The following is a 25,765-nucleotide window of genomic DNA, read 5'->3' as shown; positions in this document are numbered from 1 at the left end:
TAGCTTTAGTTAGAAAGAAACTTTGTATATTCATTATTTGATAGTGAAAATTTTTTTAATGGTCCGTTGTTTTTTCTCTCTACATTAGATAGTTTTTTATGTAAATCTTAATGTGCTTTAGTTTTTCTATGTTGTTAATTGTTGATGTCTAGTGCTGTGGGTTTATAGCGATATATTACTTTTATGTTGTTGTGTTATTGCTTCAGGCCCAACAAAATGAAGTATTCATAATTAAGGCATTTGGGTTGAAATAATCAACATAGGTTGTTATTTACTTAACAAATCACTATCAGTTTTTTTGGGCTTTGATATCCTAGAAAGAGTGTGGATAGGAAAATATACTTTATAATCTTACTTAAAAGTTTTCAAGTGTAAAACATTCATGCATATGCTGAAAGAGCATAGGTCAAACTTGACAGTAAAGTCACACAATGTGTGTTTTTAAGATATAGTGATGAGAAATTTAGCTATAGGATGTAAGATCCAGGAAAAAGAAAGACAATCAAATGTAAAGATGTGATCTTCCATAAAAAAAAAACTATAGTAAACCTTAAGAAAAATAAAAAGATTATATGAGTTACTATTGAGTGTGATGTTTTAATACTGATAAGGTTTCTATCAAAAAGAGCTACAGATGGTGAAAATAAGCAAGAGACAAAACTTAGAGATACAAATGAGCTAGTTATAGTTAGTGATAAGCCTGATACAATCAGTTTTGAGTAAGAGGAGCAGTTCTCTCCATCATAGAGTGTTGAGTAAAGGGAGCTACCTTTAATATCAGGTAATGTAGAGTTTTAGCCTAAGAGATATACTAGAGAGTATAAGTTATCTACCAGGTATCCAAGTTCAGATTTTGTTTTAGTTACCAATGAGAGAAAGCTAAAAAACTTCTAAGATATGCAAACTACCCCGAATAGAAAGCACTTGTTAAAAGCAATGAAAAAAAAATAGTCATTATAGAAAAATGATATATATGATCTTGCTAAACTTTTAAAAAAGAGGAAGCCGTTGAAGAATAAATGGGTGTACAAGCTGAAAAAAGATGGTGATAAGTTAGTGAGGTACAAAGTTCGATTGGTGGTAAATAATTTTTCTAAAAAACTTAACATTGATTTTAATGAGATTTTTTCTCCAGTTGTGAAAATGAGTTCCATTCGAGTAGTATTAGGGTTAATAGTTAGTTTGAATATTAATCTTGAGTAACTTAATATTAAGATTGCAGTCTTGTAAGGTGCCTCGTAAAACGAGATTTATATGAATTAGCTTGAGAGATTTTAAAGTATAAGAAAAAGATCACTTAGTTTACAAACTGAAAAAAAAAACTTATATGGCTTGAAACAAGCTCTGCGAAGTGGTACAAAAAGTTTGATTCTTTTATTATGAGTCACAACTATAAAAAAATGATAACAGATTTTTATGTATATATAAGAAAATTTTTTAATGGTAACTTCGTTATTCTCTTATTATATGTTGGCAATGGATCTTTGTGTATATGTCAAAAAAATTTTTGATAGAAAACTTTATTATTCTCTTATTTATATGTTAATGATATATTGATATGGGACAAGATACTAATGTAGTTCGTTGGTTGAAAGAATAGTTGTCTAAGTCCTTTAACATGAAAGATTTAGGTCCAGCAAAGCAGATTCTCGATATGAATATTATCCAAGATAGGAAAGCTAAAAAGATGTGATTACCATAGGAAAAATATGTTGAAAAGGTGTTTAGTAGATTCAATATGCAACATGCTAAATTAAATAATAGTCCACTTACCAACCATTTTCATCTAAGTGAGAAATCTTGTTTGGTAACTAATAAAAAATAACTAGTTATGTTTAGTATTATTTATTCTTCTGTAATCGATTTTTTTATTTATCTTATAGTTTGTACACAGCCTGACATTACTTATGTAGTTAGTATATTAAGTAGATTTTTTTATTTAAGAAAAGTTCATTGAGAAGTAATGAAATAGATTTTTAGATATTTAAAGAACACCTTAAAAATGTGCTTGAACTATGAAACTAAACAACCAGTTCTAGAAGGGTTTACTGATGTTAACATGACAGGCGATCTTGATGGTAGGAAATATATTTTAAGATATTTGTTCACTTTTGCAAGATGAATTGTGTCTTAGCAATTTAAGTTGTAAAAGTGTATTGCCTTGTCAATTACAGAGTTAAGTATATTGCAGCAACCAAAACAGGTAAAAAAATACTTTGGATGAAACATTTTTTTCTTGAATTAAGATTGAATTAGAAAGAGTATGCGATATTTTATGATAGCTAGAGTACTTTAGATTTGAGTAAGAATGCTATGTACCATGCTAAAACAAAACATATTGATGTTAGATATAACTAGCTGTATTTAATGATTGAAGAGCAATAAATGCAATTGAAAAAAGTCTATACTGATGAGAATGTAACAGATATGTTTACTAAGACACTTTTTAAGAAAAAGTTTGAACTCTATAGTAACTTGATCAAAATGTTTCCTTGGCCAAGGTAAGCTCCAAATGAAACTATTATAGTGATGAATCTCCTTCTAGTGGGGCTAGATGGAAGATTGTTAGAAACGTGGGGTCCAACCTCATTTGGTATTGGCCAATTAAAGGCCATGGGCTTTTTGTTTTAGTCAACCTAACTTAACTTTAAATAGAAGGTAAGGGTTTTTGGCGTGAAATAGAGTGGCATTAAAAAGAAAGAAAAGAACTAAAAAAGATAAAGAAAAAAGGGAAAAGGGAAAGTTGTTAGTTTGAACAAAAATCGATCTATGATCCAATTGAGTTGAAATTTTGTTAACAGGTTCATGATTCAGTGTTTTACATTCTGAATGGTGGAGATCAGGTTAAAGTTCTCTAGGAACAAATCTAAGGTATATTTGTTGAGTCACCTATTTGTTATATTTCTTTTATTGTCTCTTTAGTTATTAGTTAGTTCTAGTTTTAGCTAGAAAGAAATTTTGTATATCTATTATTTAATAATAGAAAATTTTCTGGTGATTCATAATTTTTTTTCTTTACATTAGAGAGTTTTTCACATAAATCTTAGTATGCTTTAGTTTTCTTGTGTTGTTAATTGTTGATGTCTATTGCTATGGTTTATTAATATTCATAGTTAATGCATTTGGGTAATGGGAAAAACAACTCCTTTTTAGTTACTTCAATGAGTGTGGGTTATTCATCTCAAGATAATATGGTAGAATCACAAAGGTTTTTTTATTGATTGGCTGAAAAAAATTCTATTTTTTGGCTATCTTAAGGTAATATGGATGACATTATTTTTTGGTTATCTCTAATCATAAAATTGTGACGCTGTGTTTCAACTATTATGTGAGTTTTGGAATGAGAAAGCAATTATTCCGGATGGTTTGGTACTTATGAGTGTGCTTGGTGCTTGTGCCTTACATGCTACTCCGGATCTAGGAAAGTACACTTATGGTTATATACTGAGAGTGGGAATTGAAAATGATGAGAAGTTGTTTAGTGCTATGATAGATACATACTTAAAATATGGGCATATGGCATATGTAGAAAAGATTGAAAAAGAAGAATATAACGAAAACTTTATTAGATAGACTCGTATTTTATAATGAGGCTTAATGTTCATCTATGCAGAAGTAAAATATTACAAAAATAAAAAATACAATAAATAAAAATAATAACTAAATCAATTCCTATAATCAGTTAAATCAATATATAATATTCTCTAAATCAATATCAAATCAATTTAGAATATTAGTAAAATAATATCATCAATCTAGAATATTACCAAAATATTACTAGAATATTATTGACTTCTCTCGCAAACTCAAAATGGTAATGTAGAGGCCAACATGAGTTTGAAAACTTGGACAAGAAATTGACCAGATAGATGTAATTTGCTAAAGATATTTATTTTTTTATCAGCACTGCTAACAGGAACAAGTCGAAAAGTTTGAACAAACAGATGGTGACAAATAAAGTGACAGTCAATTTCAATATATTTAGTACACTCATAAAAGCCTTCATTGTAAGCTATCTGAATGGCACTTTGATTATCACAAAATATAAGAGTACTAGAGTGATGAAAAACACCTATATGCTGAAGTAGCCATTATAACCCTAGAAGTTCTGATGTGGCATTTGTAAGAGCTCGATACTCAGCTTTAGTGCTATAGCAGGATGCCATAGTTTATTTTTTACTTCGTCAAAAAATAAAAGAAAAACCAAAAAAAAAAAATAGCCTGTGGTAGAAAGACGATTAGTAGGATTTCTTGCCCAATCAACATCATAATAACAATGCAAGTTCAAAGAGAAACTAAAGGAAAAATGCAAACCATGAAACATAGTACTCTTAACATATCATAGGATTTAAAGAACAGCAACAAAAATGAGTAGATCAAATAGCAAACCAAAATTAACTAACTAGATGAATAGCATAAGCAATGCCTGGATAAGTAATTGTCAAGTATACAAAACTACCCACCAAAGTTTGAAACAAAAAAAGGGTCTGAAAGTGATGTCCTATTAGAAAGAGAAAGCTTCAAATTATGTTCAAGTGGTGATTATGCAATCTTATCGTTAAACCTGCTCGAGCAATAAGATTAGAAGCATACTTTGTTTAAGATAAATGTAAGCCAATAGAATCACTAGTGACTTCAAGGCCCAAAAAATAACTTAAAAGATCAAGATCTTTCATGTTAAACTTAGAATGAAGAAAAGTCTTCTGATCTTGAATATTATTTATGTCATTACTCATAATGATCATGTCATACACATAAAGTAAGAGAAAAGTAGTATATGTATAAAAAATAGAATCATGATTATCAAATGTAAAATCAAGTTGTGTAATAATGGTACTAAACTTCAAGAACCAAGTTTTAGAGGCTTATTTAAGACTATATAGATCATGTCAAAGATGATAGACCATGTTGAAAGGTATAGATGAACCAAGAAGTGGTTTCATATAGATTTTCTTAGCAAGATCACCACTTAAGAAGGCATTTTTAACATCTATTTGAAAAGGCTAGCCAGTTTCTAGCTACAGCAACAGTGAACGAACAAATGTGAGATATGCAATTAGGGTAAAAGTCTATTTATAGTCAATGCCATATTTTTGTGTAAATCCTCAAGCAACAAGACGAGCTTTGTAACATTTTATTGACCCATTAGATCGAGTCTTGATCATGTAGACCCACTTACAATCAATCATTGACTTATCAAAAGGTCATTTAATAATATCCCAAGTATAAGTTTTTTCAAGAGCTTAAAGCTCTTTTGTCATTGTTTGCTGCCATATAGGATTAACGATAGCTTTATGAAAATTGTAAGGTTCATGTAATATGGCTAAAGCATAATAACAATGAAAATCACAAAGTTTAGTCATAAGGGACAACTATTATTATGCTGTATGATGAAAGGCCGTATGGGGAAAAGATAACTACATGATGGTATGAATGAGGCAGTACATACGATAAAGAGACAATTGTATCAATTAAAGCCTCAATCAGATCAAACATAATATGAGTGAAAGAAGATAGATCACTATTTGAATTAGAAGTACCTATAATAGTCTACTCATTTGAAGAAAAATCAAAAAATGAATTTGTAAAAATACATGAAGAAGAACATGGTGAATGTAATAAGGACACACTAGTAAACTTTTTATGTTCCTAAAAAACTATATGTATTGACATGCGAAGATGTTTAGACACTAGATTATAATACCTATATCCCTTATGTTTTATAACATAACTCAAAAAATAACACAATTTAGCTCTAGGTTCAAGTTTAGTCCTTTTATAAGTAGAAAGTAGAACAAAACAAGCATATCCAAAAACTTTAAGAGAATGGTAATCGGGTATCTTATTATATAGACACTCATAGGGAGACCGTGTACCTAATACTATTGTAGAAACATAATTAATAGTGTAAATAACAGTGATAGTAGCATCACCCAAAAAATGTTCAAAAAAGGAAGATGAAATGAGAAGGGCACGAACTATGTCAAGAATATGATGGTATTTTCTTTCAACTCGACCATTTTGTTATAAAGTATATGGACAAGACCTCTGAGAAAGAGTTTCATCATCCTTTAACAAGTTACGAAACTCAATTTCTATATATTCAACAGTATTGTCAAACTTGAATATTTTTATTTTTTTTAGAAAATTTAGTTTGTATCATGTTATTGAATTCATGAAAAATTGGTAAAAGTTCAATTCTTGTTTGAATAAATATATCCAAGTATAATGAAAGAAATCATTAATAAATATAACAAAGTAACGTGAACCTCCTAAAGTTGGTGTGGGAGCTGAACCCAAAACATCATAATGGACTAAATCAAAAGGAGTAGATGGGATAGAATCATTTTAATTAAATGGTAAAACACTTTACTTTCCAAGTTGACAAGACAAACAATCAAAAAAATTATGAGAAATATTACCTGAGACACTAATGGAAGCAAGTGACTTTATTTGAGAAATAGATGCATGTCCTAGCCTAGAATGCCATAAATTTCAAGAAACTGAAGAGTTGATTGTTTGAGATGTAGTAGCAATAATCAAATGTTATAAAATTTCAAAGTTTAAAGCTCAAAAAATGTATTAACCTTTCATCATATCTTAACTTTCTGATCTGTTTGAGGATCTTACACAATACAACCATATCATTGTAAAAGATACAAATCAAGATCAAGGTCACAAAGTTGGCCAACAGAAAGCAAATTTAAAGCATGATTAGGAATAAGGTAAGTGTCAAATATACACAGTTTTGAGGTTTCAATATTACCATGTGACTAGTTTTTAAGACAGATCCATTTGTTATTTTAATGATTAAACCATTAGGTACATGTATTTTGCTTTTAAACAAACCAAGATTAGCAGTCATATGATTTTTATAGGTAATATCAAATAACCAAACAATACCTGATGTGGTAGCAGACATGGTAGGAACATGAGATTGAGATAATACTTAATTGAACAAAATTTGAAGATTAGTGGTGGAAATTGTAATAGTCTCAAAAGAAAACTCAGAAGTGTTTAGTTCAGTAGTTGTTATTGCAATAGTCTTGTTGGTGAGAGGATCATGAATTAGACTATCATTACAATGATATTTAGTTCTACATTTCTGAATAGGATGATTAGTTTTCCCACATCATGAACAAGACTTATGGAAATTAGAGCTTGTACTTTTTTTAAGGAGCATCGGCAACAATAATATCAACACCATGAGTCCAACTCATACCCAACCAAGTTTCCTCATATATCAATTTCATAAAGGCATTATCCATGGTTGGTAAAGGATGTCGACGTAAAAGTGAAGACTTGGTATTCTCAAATTTATCTTGAAATGCCATTAGAAATTGAATAAGATGAATTTGATTTTGATAAGTAATAAAATTACTAGCATCACTTTCATCCTTGAATTTTGGTTCAAAATTTTCAAGCATATCCCATTAATGTTGTATTTTAGAATGAAATCATCAATTGATTGACATGATTCTTGATGAAGGCGAGATAAAATAGTAAAAAATATGATATTGATTAGCAAGGGTAATAGGGTTGTATCGTGTGGAAAGAAAATCTCAAGCATTTTTAATAAGTTCAAATAGCTCAAAATGTACATTGATAGAAGAAACAGTGGTGTTAATGAACCATGTTTTGATGATTCTTATTTTTTCATTCCTCTAGCTGATCTACAAATTTATCATTGAATTCTTCTTCTTTTCTTTCTAGTGCTTTGCATTCTCCAATAATAAGCTATAATTTCATTCCTTTTAATAACTACACGTAGCTGTGACCTACTTATTGTCATTATGTCTATCAAGAATAATTGAAATTAGTTGTACATTTTATCGTTGAATACTTGTCATTAAGCTTTTAAAATAAAATAAAATAGAGATGTGAGAAGTTATGAGTATTGATATAAAAAATGAATTTTGAAGATAGGAAGAGAAACAAAAAAAAAAAAAATTTGAAGCGTGGAAACAAAAATGAAGTTAGAAATGAAAATCAACTAAGGATGAAAATAAGCAAATATTGATTATTCTAAGGTGATTTACCTTTGAAATGAACTACAAAATCGCTTTGATACTATGAAAAAAAAATGATGAAAATTTTATTATAATGATTTTTGTTTTATAATGAGGCTTAAAGCCTATTTATACAAAGGTAAAATGTTATAAAATAAAAAATATAATAAATAAAAATATGACTAAATTAATTTTTATAATCAGTTAAATTAATATCAAATCAATATCTAATATTTTTTAAATTAATATCAAATCAATCTAAAATATTGTCGAAATATTACTAGAATAATATCATCAATCTAAAATATTATCTTACTAGAATATCATTGACAAAGATGTTTCAAAAGGTTAACGTTAAGGTTTCAGTCATTTACAACGTAATGATGGCTGGCTATTCTCACCATTGGCATGCAAGTAAAGTTTTCCAGCTATTTGAAGAGATATTGCAGCAAGGAATCAGGCCTGATGTTGTTACCTTTCTTGCACTTTTATCAGCTTGCCGTCAATGTGGTTTGTTAGAACTGGGTGAAAAATACTTTAAATCCATGACAGAATCCTACAACATATTAGGGCTCGTTATGTGCAGTTGGCAAATATTTATGCTGCAGAAGGAAACTGGGCAGAGGTGGGGAGGATAAGGAAGGAGATGTGGGGTACGGTTAAGAAGTTTGCTGGTTGCAGTTGGGTGTTTGTGGTAAATGGAGTTGATAGTTTTATTATCTGCAGTGATAGATTCCACTCAAAAGCAGAGGCTATTTATGCAACATTAGACTGCTTGACCAGAGAACTACATGAAACTAGCGAGCCATTCCTTTGAGAAGACTATATTCTACAGCCCAACATGTCATTGGAAAAGTCAGATGATTTGGACAGAGAAATCCATGGTGACATCTGGTTTTTCATGCCTGTTCTGGTGTGAAATCTTAATTCTTTTTTTAAAATCTTACTTAATTATTTTAATAAAAAAATGAAAAAAAAAATAACGTTAGTTTAAAAGGATAGTAGAGTGAGAAAAAAAATCAAAATATCAAAAATTAATTCAAAATTATATTGTTTGATTCAAGATCAAATTTAAATATTAAATATTTATTAAATTTAAATGTAAAAATAAAAAAAATAAAATCTAATCGAATTATATTTTTATATTTTTATATATTTTTTAAATTTTTATAAAATAATTAATTATTTTATATATAAATCTATTTAAATATATTAAAATTTTATTAAAATAATATAAAAATTTTAAAATCAGTAAATTAAATAAAATAAATAAAATTTAATTCAAATCAATCAATTGTAAAAAATATCAATTTAAATTTAAACTAAATTTTTAAAATTTTTAATATTATATATCTTAATTTATCACACCGCTATCACTCCTAAAATTTTAGGTATTTTCGACAACAGACGGGGTTTACATTTTAAGTCCCATTCCGCTTTAAGCCGTTAAACACGTAACGGAACGGAATATAATGAGTTTATTTATTAAAACAAAAAAAAATCTTATTGTAAAGTCGTCAACTTCCAGTTTGGAACTCCTTAACGCGCCGCAACCATCAAACTTTCAACTGTGCAATATCAACAAATTCCCTTCAACATCTTATCTCTCGCTTCATCTCCGACTGTGGTAATTCCAGTTTGATCTCCAAATTCCAAAATTTATGGATCTTACGAGCGAGGTCTCCCGTTTCTTTCTTTCTCTTATTTTTTTTAAAATTTGTTTTTCTATTTTATTTAACTATTTTATTATCAAGTACTATGCATCGCAATATCAACATTTTTCGTTTGAATCGGTAGTTTGTCCCTCAATTTAAAGCTTAATTTATACATTTTCTGCCTTCAAAATTCTCTTTTTGAAGATCAATTAGGGTTTAATTTATGTCGAGTTGATAAGAATTGATTTCTGAATTTGTTTAGGTTGGATTAAGGTTGCTTTTTTCTCCAATTAGTTCCAAAATTGTTGTTCGAACGGCTTGGTAAGTTCTTAGGTGAATGAATCACTTAGTAGAATAGAAACTTGTCAATCTTTTCACCCTTGATTATGATTTATGAGTCTGTTGCTAATTGTTGCGGTTTTTTTTTTTTTCATAGTTGTACAGTGGGGACTGTTCTGCCAGTTTACTCGACATTTAAAGCAATCGAAAAAAATGATCAAAATGAGCAGCAAAAATGGCTTCACTATTGGACTGGTTATCACTTCTGTTCCAACTTCTGTCTTGTTTTACCTGTATCATGAATTTGACTGTCTCTTCCTTTCTTGCGGAATGCAATACACATGAAATGTTATAGCTGTTCTTTCCATTGGTAGCTTATTTTGACTACCAAGAGCTCATAACCTTTTTCAAATATATTATTAAGTAAAAACAATTTGTGAGGATTTTGTTTTTGGTGGACAAGTTACAATTGGGAACAAACAAACACAACAAAGCACAAAATGAAACTGCCATTTCACATTTGCATGATTGCTATGCGAAATCTATTTTATCTACCAGATATGGACTGTAGAGTTAGATGATTAGTTGTATTTAATGTGTCTCTTTGCATGCGGTAATGTGACCTGAAGCTGAGACTAATGAACTTCCTATTAGTTAAGTTACTGAACAATGCCTATATAAAGCTGCTGCATGTTACGGATTATCAAAATAAATAATTTCAATTTTATTCAGCTTTATTTTTAGTTTTTTACTTAATAGAAGTTCTTATTTTTGCTTGCAGTTTATGGATCTTTTAGTGTTGCAGAAGTGTATGCAGACAAAATCCTGTCCTGGTACTTTTTCTTAAACCTAACTGTTGCTGGAGTGGTTTCTGTTTTGGTGTTATGCAGTTTTTACTTCATAATTTCCTTCTATTTTAGAGTCATTTAGTGTTGCCATCCAGGTTTATAAGTGAACTATCATAATTTAAAGTTTCACAGTGAACTTCTCTTGTCACACTTTATATAATATTCATTTATCACATGTGTGGTTGATTAAACTTATTGAGAACCTCCTTTAGAATGCATGTGGTTGAGATTTTCATTTTATAGATGATTTTCCTATATATAGGACCTGAATTATTGTTAAGGTTTTCTATTTACTGGTCATTTCCTTCATTGCTGTTTAAATCCTATTTCTAGTTTTAAAGCTTTTTCTATAAGTGTTGCTCCAACATGAGGAAGCTCATTTTGTTTGTTCATCAGGTTTCCTCTATACTACCATGCAAAATTTGCTTTTCTAGTTTGGCTTCAACTTCCATCTGCCAATGTAAGCTTAATTTTTGCATCTGTTTCACAGATACCATATGCTTATTACTAGATCTTGTATGCACCAATGTGGCAATGTTCAAGGGTATCCATGTTAATTGGGTTACACTAGCATTCCTAGGTTGGCCAAACAAAATGGATACTGTTAATTAGTCAGCGGATCCTAGTATTTCACTATATTATATTGTTATTTGCAAACTCTATTTGAATATTCTTATTTGTTTTTCTTTTTTATATGCAACCAATAAGTGGTTGAAATTTAGACAATGAGCAAGGTACTCGTGATAACTGATTGCCCTCTAACAGGGAGCCAAGCATTTGTATATGAGCCATCTCCGTCCATTTCTGCTGAGGCACCAAGCTAGGCTTGATCAAATATTGGAGTTCATTTACAATGAATTGGTAAGAATTTGTTCCTATGATTTTGGCAGGAAATGAATTTTAGTCTTGGAGGGCCCATTCAAATAAAACTTGCTATACTTTCTTGTGGCTTATGCCAATCATTTCCACTCTTGGGCCCCTGGTTCCATCATCTTTTCTTTCTTTCTTTTATTGCACTGTCCCTCATCATCTTTCATTCTTATGGCCTCAAACAAACAAGCAATTTATTCATTAGAGGCTGATTTTACTACCAAATTAGATGGTGATTGCCTGGATTCTATTTTAGAGTTTGGAATTTAAACACAAGAATAATTGCAAAATTTTAGAGGTCTGATAGATTACTGGAACTGCAGAGCAAAATCATCAGTGCACGCCAATCTGAAATCCAGTTTGCAAGGGCACTGTTTGTGAAGCTCATGGCATCAGGTATAGACTTGGATCATTATTAATTTTATTCTGTGTTATGAATAGCTCTAAACTTCATCCTAAATTATCTTTTAAGTACTACGATTTCTGTAAAAGTATATTAAGTGTTTCTGTTAAATTCCACTTATTATTTTGTTACATTTTTTGTAATCTACTACTCTATGAGGCATTTTTCTAAAGCACATTGCTAGTTTTTGAGGTTATAATTTTTTTTCTTATGGTGAATTTGATCCAATCTAAAGATAAAAAGAAGACATGAATAAGGGTAAAGGCTTCCCTGGATCTCACACTTTCTTCATTTTACCAGTGAACCAGATTGTTAGGGATCTTATTCACCCTGCGCAAAGACAGCCAAATCGTTCCATTGAAGGCCCAAGACAAGTAGATTCAGATACACAATCCGACATTGAAGATTGATTCAGATACCCTTTTGTGTTTTTGGTTAATGTTGGTTTGTATCAACATTACTCTGGCTTCTTATTAGGTTTAAGGTTCAGCACATCAGGAGTTTCTGTTGCGAATATGAATGCGGCACAATAGTCTTGTAACCTCTTGTTATGTAGATTTTTTTTTTTTTTTTGTAAATAAGAATTTTATGTGTAATTTTAAACTTTGCAGCGTTGCTGGAGGAAAGTTTTTACAAGGTATAGAAATTGATATTGTCAACCTTGGTTTAGAGATGGAATTTAATATATTTTCTGTTCCTTTTATACGTAAAATGTGCGTTGTAATTTTAAGTTTTCATTAAAGTCTGAGTTTCTCCAAAAAAAAAAAAAAGAACTCTTAAAATGAAAGAGCATGACATGCCAAAAATTAAATTTGCCATTGTACTTTTATTTTTTGTGATTTTCATACCGAAAATAATGGAAATCGAATATTTTGTAAATTACACACTTAGTAGTTAAAAATGTTTTGAATAAAAAATAAATATGATACAGATATTTTACATGCATAACAAAAATGAATATCTGAAATGTCATAATTCATAATTGAAAAAAATTATTATTTATTTTGTATGAAATTTTATATTAAAAATAAAAAATACAGTGATAAAATTCAATAAAATAAAGTATAATGACAAAAGCATAATGACCTTTATCTCAATTAAAAATTTATAATCCTTATCTTGAAAAAGAAATAAAACAAAAAAAACAGCTAAAGAAAAGAAAAGAAAAGTAGGGAATTGGAAGGGCAAATTTTTTTGGTCCAATCCAAGGTTGATAAAGAAGGGCCAGGGAAGGCAAGGCAGTGTGAAAAGCGACATCGTTTAGCATTTCCAATGGTGGCTTGTCACCATGAATGTGGAAATGCCACCAGCTCTAGTTCTTCCTAATAATACTTGAAATTGATAATATGATTGTTAGCCTGTTAGCATTAAAATAACAAAAAAAATAATAATAATAAAGGCAGCGATCTCCGATCTCCATTGCTCCCATTCCACTGCTAGTATTCTTTTTAACTTGAACAACACCCACACTGACTCTTCCCCAGAAAAAAAAAAAAATGATGGGTGGACGCAGAGAGGGTCCGTTGATGAGAAACACATCGCACTCAGTGGTGAAATCAAGAATATTAATGGCTATGGCCATTGGGATTTCATTTGGTTGCCTCTTCGCTTTTCTTTATCCTCATGGAATCCCCTCTTCCTCTGCCCCCGCATTCCACTCTCGCCGCACTCAGGTTCCAAACCCCTTCCCTCCCCACCCATTCCATATCCTTTTTCTTTTTCAAAACTTGTTTGTTTGTTTTGACATCATTTCAGTGGCGATTTTGCAATGCAAAAAACGAAAGATTTCTTTACTTCAATGTGATACCCTTTTTTTAGCGTTTAAAATGTAAAGGAATTGGATTCACTGATTGAGTTTTTGTGCTCCGCAATTGCCTTTTGTTCAGAGCTTTCAGATCAAATCTTGAATCCAAAATCTTCTTTTTGATTTATACTCTACTTGATTGCTTACCCTTTAGTTCAAAGTCATTATTTTTTCTTTTTCCTCATAGGTTGTTGTTAATTGAATTCTCTCTTAGCCAAAAGATGGATGGTAGGATGTTGTTATCTTGCGTGGGGCTGAAAAATCATTACACTAATGTCTTGAACTTTTAGCAATACGACTTTTGCTCTTCATTTTGCTGTTTACATTATTTAGTTAATTGAGTCATGAAAATGAGATTTACGTCTTAAATCTGGTAAGGGTCTGTTTTGGTTTTTAAAGGGTTTGCTGGTGTTAGATTTTATCATCCAATCTAGTGATTGTATGTGGAATTTTAGACATGAGTGTGGTATTAATAAATAAGTAAATGCAATTTTTTGCTAGGTTTTATCTACCAAATGTGAATCGTCTGAAAGGTTAAATGAGTTGAGAAAAGAGTATTCAGCAGCATCCAAGGAAAATGCAGGGTTGAGACAACAAGTTAAGGAGCTCACTGAAAAACTCAGGTTGGTCGAACAAGGGAAAGATCATGCACAAAAGCAAGTCGAGGCATTGGGTAAACGGCATAAAGCTGGGGCTTTTGGGACTATTAAAGGTTTGAGAACCAACCCCACAGTGATTCCAGATGAATCTGTTAACCCAAGATTGGCAAAAATTCTGGAAAATGTCGTTGTCCAAAGAGAGCTTATAGTGGCACTTGCAAATTGGAATGTGAAGGATTCATTAGAGGTTTGGTTCAAAAACATCAAGAGAGTTGGTATACCTAATTATTTGGTTGTTGCTTTGGATGATAAGATTGCTGAATTTTGTGAATCAAATGATGTTCCAGTGTATAAGAGAGAAGCCGATGAAGGAATTGATTCCATTGGGAGGACAGGGACAAACCATGCGGTTTCAGGATTGAAATTTCGTATCTTGAGAGAGTTTTTGCAGCTAGGGTACAGTGTTCTCCTTTCAGATGTTGATATTGTGTATTTGCAGAACCCTTTCAACTATCTTTATCGGGATTCAGATGTGGAATCCATGACTGATGGCCATGATAACATGACTGCTTATGGATACGATGATGTCTTTGATGAACCTACAATGGGATGGGCTCGATATGCTCATACAATTCGGCTATGGGTCTATAACTCTGGTTTCTTCTATATCAGACCAACAATCCCTTCAATTGAGCTTTTGGATCGCGTGGCTGGTCGCCTAGCTCGCGAGCCAAAGTCATGGGACCAGGCAGTTTTCAATGAGGAACTCATTTTCCCTTCACATCCTGGGTATGAAGGGCTTCATGCTGCTCGCAGAACTATGGATTTCTATCTCTTTATGAACAGTAAAGTCCTCTTCAAGACTGTTAGGAAAGATGCTAGACTGAGAAAGTTGAAGCCGGTCATTGTTCACGTAAATTACCATCCTAATAAGCTTGAAAGAATGAAAGCAGCTGTGGAATTCTATGTTAATGGTAACCAGGACGCATTGAAAGCTTTTCCTGACGGTTCAGATTGGTAAATTGTGCCATGCTCATCAGAATTAAAATCCACGGCTTTTTCCATCAGCTGTCAGCAATGGGTGCGAAAATTCGTCTAGTCAATGGTTAAAAGCATCTTCATCAGAGTGATATGATCACACGTACAAAAAAAAAAAAAAAAAGTTGTGCCTTTTGTTTATTCCCTGCCAAATACTTTAGAATCTCAGGCTTCTGCCAAAGGTAAAGAAAACCCATAGGAATATAGTTTTACAATATTCTATTTTTGCGATAAGATTTGTTCTTTACTGCTTTAGATTTTTTCATTCAATGCCATTGTTCAACATTGCAAAGGTTTTTTAGCAATTCAAACTTTTCGATACAAACTTATTCGATTCATTCTCTTTATAATCTGATTTCTATGTAAAGGGTTTAACCAAGGTTTATGCTTGACTTGCAACTCAGTATGCTACTTCGTCATATATTTTGCTTTGGCTCATTCACAAGTAACATTTCAAGAATATCTACATTTCTTTCGTTTAAAGAACAAATATTTTACCCTTTTTTTTTTTTTAAATCAATACCATAACAAATATTTTATCCTTTTTTTTTTCTTAAATCAATATCATCGTTGGGTAAAGGATTGGAAAGTCTTACCTAGACCTGAAATGTGAATTCTTTGCTTGTGGAAGTACCAAATAAATGGTAAACAACAGCACTCGCACCTCCATTGAAAGTGGTAGGTTTTGGGCCACTTTATGTCAATTCTTCAAGCTTGAGCGAAATGATGAAGCGATATGTCATTCGTGTACAAGAAACTGGATATGTATACACAAATTATTCTCTTTAATGTGTAAAAGCTGATAGATTTTGCTAGCCCACCCAAGATTAGAATCATTGACAAACAAGTTACAACAAAAAGAAAAAAAAATGAAAAATTCCCCCTCAAAGATCTGCTCAAGATCCAAAAAGCCAGCAGCAACAGCCCAGGAGGTTCAGTTCTCCAATGCATACGAATCTCCACTCCAGCAGTTCTTGTTCCTTTCCCCTAGGCATATATATTTTAAAGATAAATTATCAAATTAACTAAATTAACTTAAATTATTAAATATAAACTTCAAAAACATCCACAGCACGACACATAATATATTAGAAAATAAAAAAATTAATTAAAAAAATAACATGTCATTTTTTAATGTTACTTGTGAAATTAAAAAACTGACGATGTATAAATAATTTTTCATATTTTTATTCATTTTTTTTACTTTTGTTCTTATTGTTTTGTAGCCAACATATTTTAAGTTTAAACCCAAAAAAATCTAGAAAGCAACTAAATTTTAAAATCTACAAAACATTTACCCTGGATAGTCTAGAACAGATTGCCTTCTTGCTTCAAATGAAGATTGCACTTGAAGCATCTGTATGTAAGCCAGTTATAAGTTTGAGTTTCTTTTGGTTGGAGTCATTTCTGCATTACTTCATTCTCATGATCATGAAGTTCAGGCCATGAAGCTGTAAGGTCATAAATTATTCCTGGTCCGCACATCTGGACTAGCTCTTCCTGCTCCATTTCCACAACTAAAAATCAATCGTTTGTACAGTAATATTATGTTATAGGTCGGAAAAGTTTTTCGTCAATATGTAAAAGAGTAATAGGCAAGGTGCAATTAACATTCTTGGCAACAATGAAAAGGGAGATGAGAATAAGCAGGAGGTCTAGATGGCTAACCTTAATTAATTTGTTTTTGTCATCAAGTCTCTCACATTCCTATGAAAGATTGTCGAGTTCCTCAGGGAAGTGCAGAGGCTATCCGCTTTCAGCACCTCTGTTCTTGCTTGTAGTTTTTCACATTCTTGCTGGGAAAACAGGAAATCCACAGTAAGAATATTAAGAAATGAAATGGACTGTAACTTACTACCTATACTAACCTTTTTACCTCGACATGGTTTGTTCATATTTTTATTATGTATCATTCAAGCATTTCCAAATTAGATCCTGCATAAGCCATATTACAATATGTCCACTCTAATTATTTAGTGGTACTCAATGCCTCATTTCTTAATCCATGAATGTAATTATTTGTTTGTCCCGAGAATGTAAGTACTGTCTTTAACCTATATAGAATTTAACCAATGCTGTGCCAAAGGTGCAGTTGAACTTTCCTGCAATACAGAAAAATGTTATCAGGATAAATAAATCATGAAATTCTTTATATTTTACGAAGGGCGTTGATATTTGGTCAGAAAAAATGCAGGAAGCAGAAACAAACGAGAACCTTGTCTTTATGAGATTTAGCTAGTCCACTTCATTGCTGGACTATATATATATATTATATAGTAATTTATATAAACAAGTTTGCTACATTGGTGTTTATGTGGATAATTTTTTTAAATAACACATAAAATAATTTTTTTAAAAAATAAAATAATATCTTTTAATTACAAATTTGATAATTTTAAATTTATTCAAATATCAAAATTATTTAAATTATAATTAAAAATTAAATCAATTTAAAAATATATTTTTTAAAATTAAAAATATGAAATATGGATTTTATTTTTTTAATAAATAACTTTAGTTGTTTATCAAACAATCTTATTTAAAAAATTATTTAATTATCAAAATCTTTCAAACATATTTAAAAATTATAAAGATTAAATTTATCCAAATCTTTCAATAATCTTTTTTATCTTAATTTAAGAAATTATCTTTTTAAAAACTTTACATAAAACATTAAAAATTCAAATAATTTTATGTACGATTTTGAAAATTTAAAAAATTTTCATCTTAAATTTTTAAATGATAAGATCATCAAAGATTATATCAATTTGAACTTATCAAATTTATATTTCAAATAAATGCAAAAAAATTAATATTATCTTTATCACTTATTATATTTATTTTTAATTTTAAAATTTTAATTTAAAAATTATCTATTTAATCCTAATTGCCTCTAAATAATTTTTTTCCAATTTTAATATTACAATGTAATATGTTATATATCAATTTTTAAATTTTTTTCAATAATTTTTTTAGGTATATTTTATTATTATTGTAATTTTTTTATAACTTTTTTCAAAATATATTTTATTGTTATTACAGTTCATTCTTATGACAAATAATATTTTTTTAATTTATTTTTTATTTTTTCACTTATTTTCTAATATTTTTTATATTTTGCATAATAATTTAGTCAAAGATTACTAAAGTAAAACTATGTTAATACTTATTTTATTATTTAATTTATCATTCAATAATATATATTTATATATGTTTTAAGAAATGCATAATTTATTTTTATTTGATATAATCTTACAAGTGTATAAATATTATTGTAAATAAAAATATCCAAAAGAAATATATAATTTTTTTCTTATTATTTTTAGAAAGTTTATTTTTAATGATAAGCTAATACATATAAATTTTATATATGTTATGAGTTTTAAAGATTTGAATATAATTTAAAAATAAATTAATATATATATATATACATTTTAATGTTAAATAAATAAAATTATTTTGTGCATTGCACAAATTATAATCTAGTTATTAACTATATAATAAATTCTTATAGTTTTATAAAATGTAATAAATTTTAGTATACACTTTAGTTCATTTCTGTATTAAAATTTATTTCTCTCGTTAAAGAAAATTTAATAGAAAAAATATTATAGTAACTTAACAATCAAAACATTTAAATTTATAACTTAATTTATTTATGCAATTATTTTTTATATATTTATAAATAGTTATTTATATTATTATAATATATTTACTATGTACCTTAGTTTTTTATATTAAAAGATAAATAGTTATTTAATCTTTATTTTGTTTGATAAAAAAATGTAAAGAAAAAAATTCTAATAACTTGAACAGCAGAAACATTTAAATTTAGTATTTAACTCAATTTATGTAATTATATTTAAAAATAATATTTAACAAATTTAAAATTTAATTAGCAGCATTTACAACTTTTTTTTTTCATCTTAAATCAAGACGTCACGCCCGACCGCCTTTGACTCGGTGGTGTAGCGTTTGCTGCCTTGGAAGGGTAATGAGTTTGAGATTTAATCACCTTCTTTTATCAAGTTAGCCATGTAAATAATGGGATCGGATGGGATCCAAGTTGGTAGAATAGACAAAGAGCTCAAAAAAAATCACGACCTCTTTGAACAATGTATCATATCTTATGTTACACTTGACATGTGTAATAATAAAAATTATTAAAATATAAATACGACGTAAATTATAAAATATATTTAAATTTTAAATATGAATATAACATAATTATTATATATGTTGTATGCGATATCACACAATTAATACATGTACATTTAATCTATTTAAATATGATAATAATAAATATAAATAATAAAATATACATAAATAAATACGAATAAACAAAATTAACGTGAAAATATGAATAACAATAAATAATTATAAACTATTTATCATTTATAACTTACAAGTTACAAGGAAGTATTAGCTAAATAAGACTAACTATTAAATCCCTTAAGACACTAAACATTAAACAATAGTCGATAACTTATGCCTTATTATATATTTACATAATATAAATTATACTACATCAAATCCAAAGTTTTTAATTTCTATAAGTGATGTTCCACTAGTGACATTAAACAATAACTTAAATAAAAAATAATAATAATATCTTCAATCAATTACATACTCCATAATATATATATATATATCTATATTATTTATTTAAAATAATAAAATAATTCACAAACATCCAATAAATACCAACATATCATCAAATATTATGCCCAATTCATCAAATTAGGTATACCAACCTACTAGGTTAATATATTTAAAATAAATAAAAATATGAATATGAATATATGATAAAAAATTTATTCTAAAAGCTATATTTTTTTATACATTTTACTTTTTCGTTTTTTTCTATACATAAAATTAATAAATTGATACTTAGAATTATTTTTTTCTAATATATAAATATTGCTATATATTTTTAATAATTACTTAATTAGTATGATTTATTGTAAAAAATGACTTATTAAAATTATTTAAAAAATCAAATTAATATATTAATGTTATTTATAATAATTTTTTATACGTTATAGTATGATTAAAATAAATTACATACTTTAATTATCATGGGTATACTCATATACATATAATTTAGAATAAATTATATATTCTTTTATAATTAATATAGGTATCATATCATGTCATTTAGATTTTAGAATAAATTATATAAAATAAGTCATTAAGATGAGTATATACATTACATTAGAATAATATCTTATCATATCATATAAAAATATAAATTATATAATCTCTTATCATTATAAATGTTATTTAAAAGAAATATGTTTTGTTTAATTTCAAATGTATAATTTATTATCATGTGATTTAAAATAAAGTATTTAAAATAAGTCATTGAGATGTGTATTTGCAGTACTAATTTTTAAGTTACGTTTTAATAATATCGTATCATGTAATATAAAATAAATTATATAATTTTTATCATTATGCATATTATTTAGAATATGTGTTATTTTTAATTTTAAATATATAATATTTTATTTTAAATTTTATGATTTAAAATAATCACATATCATAATTCATGTTATTAAAATGATCACATAATTTCTTATCATTATAAATGTTATTTATTATCAATATAATATATTATTATATATTCATGTGATTTGAATTTGCATTACTTGATCAGTAACCATAATGTTGGATGTTATTTGTTATTAATAATTAAATGTACATTGTTGTTCTCAATTATTTTTTTAATAATTTTTAAATTTTATTATAAAAAGTTGCAAAAAATATATATTTAATATGTTAAGGTTTATATATGTGTGATATAAACGTTATTAATATAAAAAATTACTTGCATATTAAAAAACATAAAAAATTTTATACCCATTTAATAAGCATTTAATATATAAATTTTTAAATTTTAATATATACATTACTAATATAATAATTATAAATGTATACATAACTATATTAGTTTTTAATATCAAATTTAAAATGATGAACTATTAAAGATTAAAAAAATAAAATAATGATATATTGTACTACTATTATTATATATATTGTTTTATATTATTAATATAAAAATAATTTTATAATAATTATTAAATAAGTATTATAATTAAATGTTTAAAATCATATTTATATGATATTAAATAGCTATTTTGATATCATAACTAAAAAATTAAAAATTAAAATAATCTTTATATAAATTTATATTAAATTAAAATAAATATAAAAATATGTTAAATGTGTATCCTTATGATATGATTAAATTAAATGTATTTTTTATATGATGTCACATATTAAATATATATTCATATGACACATTTTATTTGAATATATTCTTTATATCTTATACATATTTAAATGTATCAATAGATATAAAATATGAATTATATTATATTGATATAAATAAATACGTTCTTTTAAAACACATATAAAAAATTTTTATATATTTTTATTTTACATCATTATACTTAACTTAAAATTATCAAATCTAAATAACTCTTCGAGTGAAATACTCCCATAATAACTGTTAATTTTATTTCCTAAAGTGAGTCAATCAACGTACCACTCCCACATCCTTCTTTTACCCTTTTTTTTTCTTTAGCAAAAAAATATTTTACTATCTTTTTCTTTATTTATATTTTCTGTGTTCAAGAAAGGACAACTATTTCCGTACACGAGTTTCAGCTTTCATTTTTGTCAGAACAAAAAAAAAAAGCAGAGAACAGAGCTAAATGTGTGGGTTTCAGTCACAGCACACACTCCTCCAGTCCTAGGTGCTCTCTTTACACTGAGAAATAAGAATGTCTTTCCCCTGAATTTTGTCTGTGACTTAACCTTTCTTTGTGTTCTCATGGGTCTCAACTCATGACATTTCTCTCCACTGAGGCAGGTTGTTTTCTTTCATTCTTCTTATTCTTCATTTTTTTCCTTTTTTTTTTCTACAATGTGTGCTTGGTTTGGAGGTTTTCTTACATGGGTTTGGCTCATTATCTCATGTTTTTGTAGTTGTTGTTTTGTCTTTGCAATTTTGGTTGCAAGGATTGGTGCACTGCTCGTTTAGTTAACTTTCATTGTTTGGGTAAGATTACATAGTACATTACTTGGCTTCTCCTTATAGTCCCCCTTTTTGGGGTCTTCTTATGAACCTGATCTGCCTTCTCGAATGAATTGTTAACCTGTTTGTTGTTTTTAGTCTCTATGGAAAAGTGCATTTCCTTTGGTGCTTGAGTGATCTGCTCCCTTTAGTCCCTTTTAGTTCAAAACCAGAAATTCTAGAAATTTTATAGTATTCAGTGATGAAAATTTCATTTTTATTTGCGTGTTGTCTCCGAGGAAAAGTAATGCTTGAAATCTTTAAATTTAAGTAGTTTATTATGGGATCTAGGGTGTAATTATATGTTCATTTAGACCAATTCTTGTACTTGCATTTAACTGAGTATTTTTATCATTGAGGACTAAGAGATGGCTTAGATTGGGATAATAAAGCAGAGAGATTATTAGCTCTTACTAAAAATATTCCACAATGAGAATAATTCTAGAATTAAAATCCATTTGCTTTTTTGTTATTCTCTGTGCATAATATTTGTATGATTCCTTATTTTGAAGGTTGGAGCTAGGTATTGACATATTTTCCAATATCAGTGAAAATGCAACCAAAACGTGGCTGGCACTCTATTATGCCTCTTAGTTTCCGAGGAAATTCCGCTGCTCGCATTTGCATGTTTCCGAAAGTAAAGTCAGCAGGCTGCAGTCCTGCTAATGCTCCTGTCTACCTAAATGTGTATGACTTGACAAATGCTAATGGCTATGTTTATTGGGCCGGTCTTGGTATCTTTCACACTGGGGTGGAAGGTTAGGTTCTTCGTTCATCAATTTTCTTGAACATTGATCATATGACATATCTTTGGCATGAAACTGTTCTAATGTTATCTTGAGGTCATTGTGATAATTAGATAATTTCCCCTCTCATTCAGTTCCAACTCGAAAGATGTGCTACCATTGAATACTGAAAGATGTCAGCAACTGATCCTTCTTTTATTTTTCAAAGTGTGAGATAGTAATGCTACTCAAGTATTTAGTCATTTCTTTTGCTACAATGCAATCACATCAGCACTGGGAAGCGTAAGGCTGTTGTGTATGGTTAGGCAGGGAAGGAGGCAACAAACAGAGTGAATTGGTGCACATTTTTTATATCAGAAAAATTAGTAGAAGCCCAAAATTTGTTCTGCAATAAATGCTCTGCTGGGTCCTTAGTAATTTCTGAAGTCCCTATTCATCTTCTTCACATTAATTATGATATGACAAGAAAACACTCCTTTCTCCTTACATCACTGGCTTATGCTCCATTTCTCTCACCTACCTGACATGCCCTGCTTCTCCAAGCATAAATTTCTAGATGCATTCACTGGATGTCTTACAATTAGATATAAACAAGCATGCCGTTGTATCTCATGGATGTCACAAGACATTGAATTAAATGGACTTTTTTCATAAAACAAAATGCTACATCGTTTTGCAAGATATTTTCTTCTATCTTTTTCTGAATTTCTCATGAATGAAGCGATATTCTTAGGATATTGCAAATGGTTTCTTAATATACCTGTGCAAGTTTACAGTTCATGGTGTAGAGTATGCCTTTGGAGCTCATGACTACCCAACAAGTGGTGTCTTTGAGGTTGAACCTCGACAGTGCCCCGGCTTCAAGTTTAGGAAGTCAATTTTCATGGGGACAACATGCTTGGATCCTGTCCAGCTAAGAGAGTTCATGGAGCGCCAATCTGCTAGTTACAATGGTGACACATACCACTTGATTTTTAAGAACTGCAACCATTTCTGTGAGGATATATGTTACAAGCTGAGTGGGAACCAAATGCCAAAATGGGTGAATCGACTTGCAAGAATTGGTATTATAAAACATTTTATTCTAAGTGCCAGATGTATATTGAGCCTAAAATTCTTTGGGTCAACATATCTTGTATTCTTAAGTACTACTGATGTTGATGGGGCCATAATGAATGATTGAAACCTGAGTTTTTAATACACGTTGAAAGCTACTATAACAAGACTTGAATGCTATAATACCAATTATAACATGTTACTTCTTACTTCCTAGAGCATGAGGTGTTTAGTATGCTCTCAATATAAAACTTATGCTGAAGTTATATTATTATTGTTGCTAGAGATGATTTACTGGTATAGGTTATAATTGAAGCTGAAGAAATTGCTACTTTCCTGGAAAGAATAAAGATGTGGCAATCTAAAACAATTCTTCTTGGAGTTATAGAGCCTAGTAACCTGTCTTTTAAAATCATTGTCTAGGTCATCAAAAGTCAGTCTTCACCGTGACTTTTTTTATTCTCCTTGTAGGTTCATTATGCAACTGCATACTTCCTGAGGCTCTTAAAGCTTCTGCAGTGTGCCACGACCCCAACTTCCAAGCTGAAAGTGAAAAGAAGAGACTGAGAAGTGCCTTCAGTTGCTTATCTTCAATCTCAATGCCTCAGAGGGAAGTATCAATGTCTTCGCTCTTTTTGCACTCTCATTATAAAGGCTGTCTACCGCCATGGGAGTTAAAGAGATCTAAAAGCAGCTCATTGAAGCAACAGTAAGAAGGCTATTACAAAGTTTTGAAACATTGTAGTATACTCTCTCTCTCTCTCTCCACCTTTTGTCGTCCTAGTCACTTGAAGGAGCAAAATCTATAGTAGTTTGCACTTTTCGAATGTCAAGAATGGCTTGTCTTTTTTTTTTCCTTGTTTTTGCCGTTCTCTGCTTGGGAAGTTGCTTGTTATTGATGTTAATGTAGCCATGTCAGCTTGATTCTGATGTTGCATGTTGATATGCAAAGTTGTATCATAACAACAGTACCACTGAATTTGTTCCATACTTCCATTATTTTTAGGTGCATTGAATCTGTCTTCTTGTTCTACTGTTTTAAGATAGCTCATCATTCATTGTGTTTGACAAAATTTGACATTTTATGGGGGAAAAAAAAACATGGACACATCCTACACAGACTGGCTTTAGATGCCATGGGTAACTATCTGATAGCTTCCCAAGCAAATTAAGACATTCTGTAGGGCAGATACTGAGAAGATTATATATATATATATATATATATATTATTTATTTGAGAAAAAGGAATTTTTTTATTTTTGAAATGTTGGAGTGTTTTAGGGGTTCTTGTTAGAGTAATATTTATACAAATCTGTATACTCATTAACATTGGGTTTTTTTTTTCATAAAAACACAGTTACTGGGTTTTAGTAACAA

General features: G+C 29.1%; 3 protein-coding genes, 1 long non-coding RNA gene and 1 pseudogene across 11 annotated transcripts; 4 read left to right on the top strand and 1 right to left on the bottom strand.

The window, feature by feature from the left end:
* The first annotated feature begins 3,116 nt into the window (after positions 1-3,116).
* LOC149519926 (putative pentatricopeptide repeat-containing protein At3g18840) lies at positions 3,117-8,778 on the top strand (annotated as a pseudogene).
* A 742-nt stretch (positions 8,779-9,520) lies between these two features.
* LOC149519925 (HVA22-like protein k) lies at positions 9,521-12,735 on the top strand. The gene is made up of 8 exons (XM_089747764.1): positions 9,521-9,688; positions 9,927-9,985; positions 10,101-10,198; positions 10,725-10,776; positions 11,188-11,251; positions 11,557-11,652; positions 11,985-12,057; positions 12,365-12,735. The coding sequence occupies exons 1-8, from the start codon at positions 9,671-9,673 to the stop codon at positions 12,472-12,474; spliced, it is 570 nt and encodes a 189-aa protein (XP_089603890.1). The 5' UTR covers positions 9,521-9,670; the 3' UTR covers positions 12,475-12,735.
* A 578-nt stretch (positions 12,736-13,313) lies between these two features.
* Positions 13,314-15,735, top strand: LOC111308331 (arabinosyltransferase RRA3-like). Its single transcript, XM_022906652.2, has 2 exons — positions 13,314-13,737; positions 14,370-15,735. The coding sequence occupies exons 1-2, from the start codon at positions 13,561-13,563 to the stop codon at positions 15,486-15,488; spliced, it is 1,296 nt and encodes a 431-aa protein (XP_022762387.2). The 5' UTR covers positions 13,314-13,560; the 3' UTR covers positions 15,489-15,735.
* A 439-nt stretch (positions 15,736-16,174) lies between these two features.
* Positions 16,175-17,754, bottom strand: LOC111308330 (uncharacterized). Of its 3 annotated transcripts, none has more exons than XR_016329943.1 (5): positions 17,721-17,752; positions 17,382-17,607; positions 17,174-17,301; positions 16,804-17,005; positions 16,175-16,492 (listed from the first exon to the last, which is right to left on the bottom strand). It is a non-coding gene; the product is annotated as an uncharacterized LOC111308330 (long non-coding RNA). The 3 variants fall into 3 exon arrangements; XR_016329940.1 differs by having other exon boundaries at positions 17,374-17,607; positions 17,721-17,751; XR_002692264.2 differs by having other exon boundaries at positions 17,174-17,607; positions 17,721-17,754.
* A 4,408-nt stretch (positions 17,755-22,162) lies between these two features.
* Positions 22,163-25,399, top strand: LOC111308329 (deSI-like protein At4g17486). 6 transcript variants are annotated; one of them, XM_089747722.1, is made up of 5 exons: positions 22,163-22,382; positions 22,499-22,571; positions 23,135-23,344; positions 24,109-24,396; positions 24,860-25,399. In XM_089747722.1, exons 3-5 carry the CDS (start codon positions 23,140-23,142, stop codon positions 25,099-25,101), a joined length of 735 nt encoding a protein of 244 aa, XP_089603848.1. In that variant the 5' UTR covers positions 22,163-22,382; positions 22,499-22,571; positions 23,135-23,139; the 3' UTR covers positions 25,102-25,399. The 6 variants fall into 6 exon arrangements, with proteins under 6 accessions (XP_089603848.1, XP_089603844.1, XP_089603836.1 ...); XM_089747718.1 differs by having other exon boundaries at positions 23,099-23,344; XM_089747710.1 differs by lacking the exon at positions 22,499-22,571 and having other exon boundaries at positions 24,121-24,396.
* The last annotated feature ends 366 nt before the right edge of the window (positions 25,400-25,765 follow it).

This window comes from Durio zibethinus, chromosome 2 (genome assembly GCF_047325235.1).
Source record: "Durio zibethinus cultivar Kanyao isolate XHJ-2024 chromosome 2, ASM4732523v1, whole genome shotgun sequence".
Lineage (NCBI taxonomy): Eukaryota > Viridiplantae > Streptophyta > Magnoliopsida > Malvales > Malvaceae > Durio > Durio zibethinus.
The sequence above is the reverse complement of the archived record's forward strand: the minus strand, read 5'-3'. Positions and strand labels throughout refer to the sequence as shown.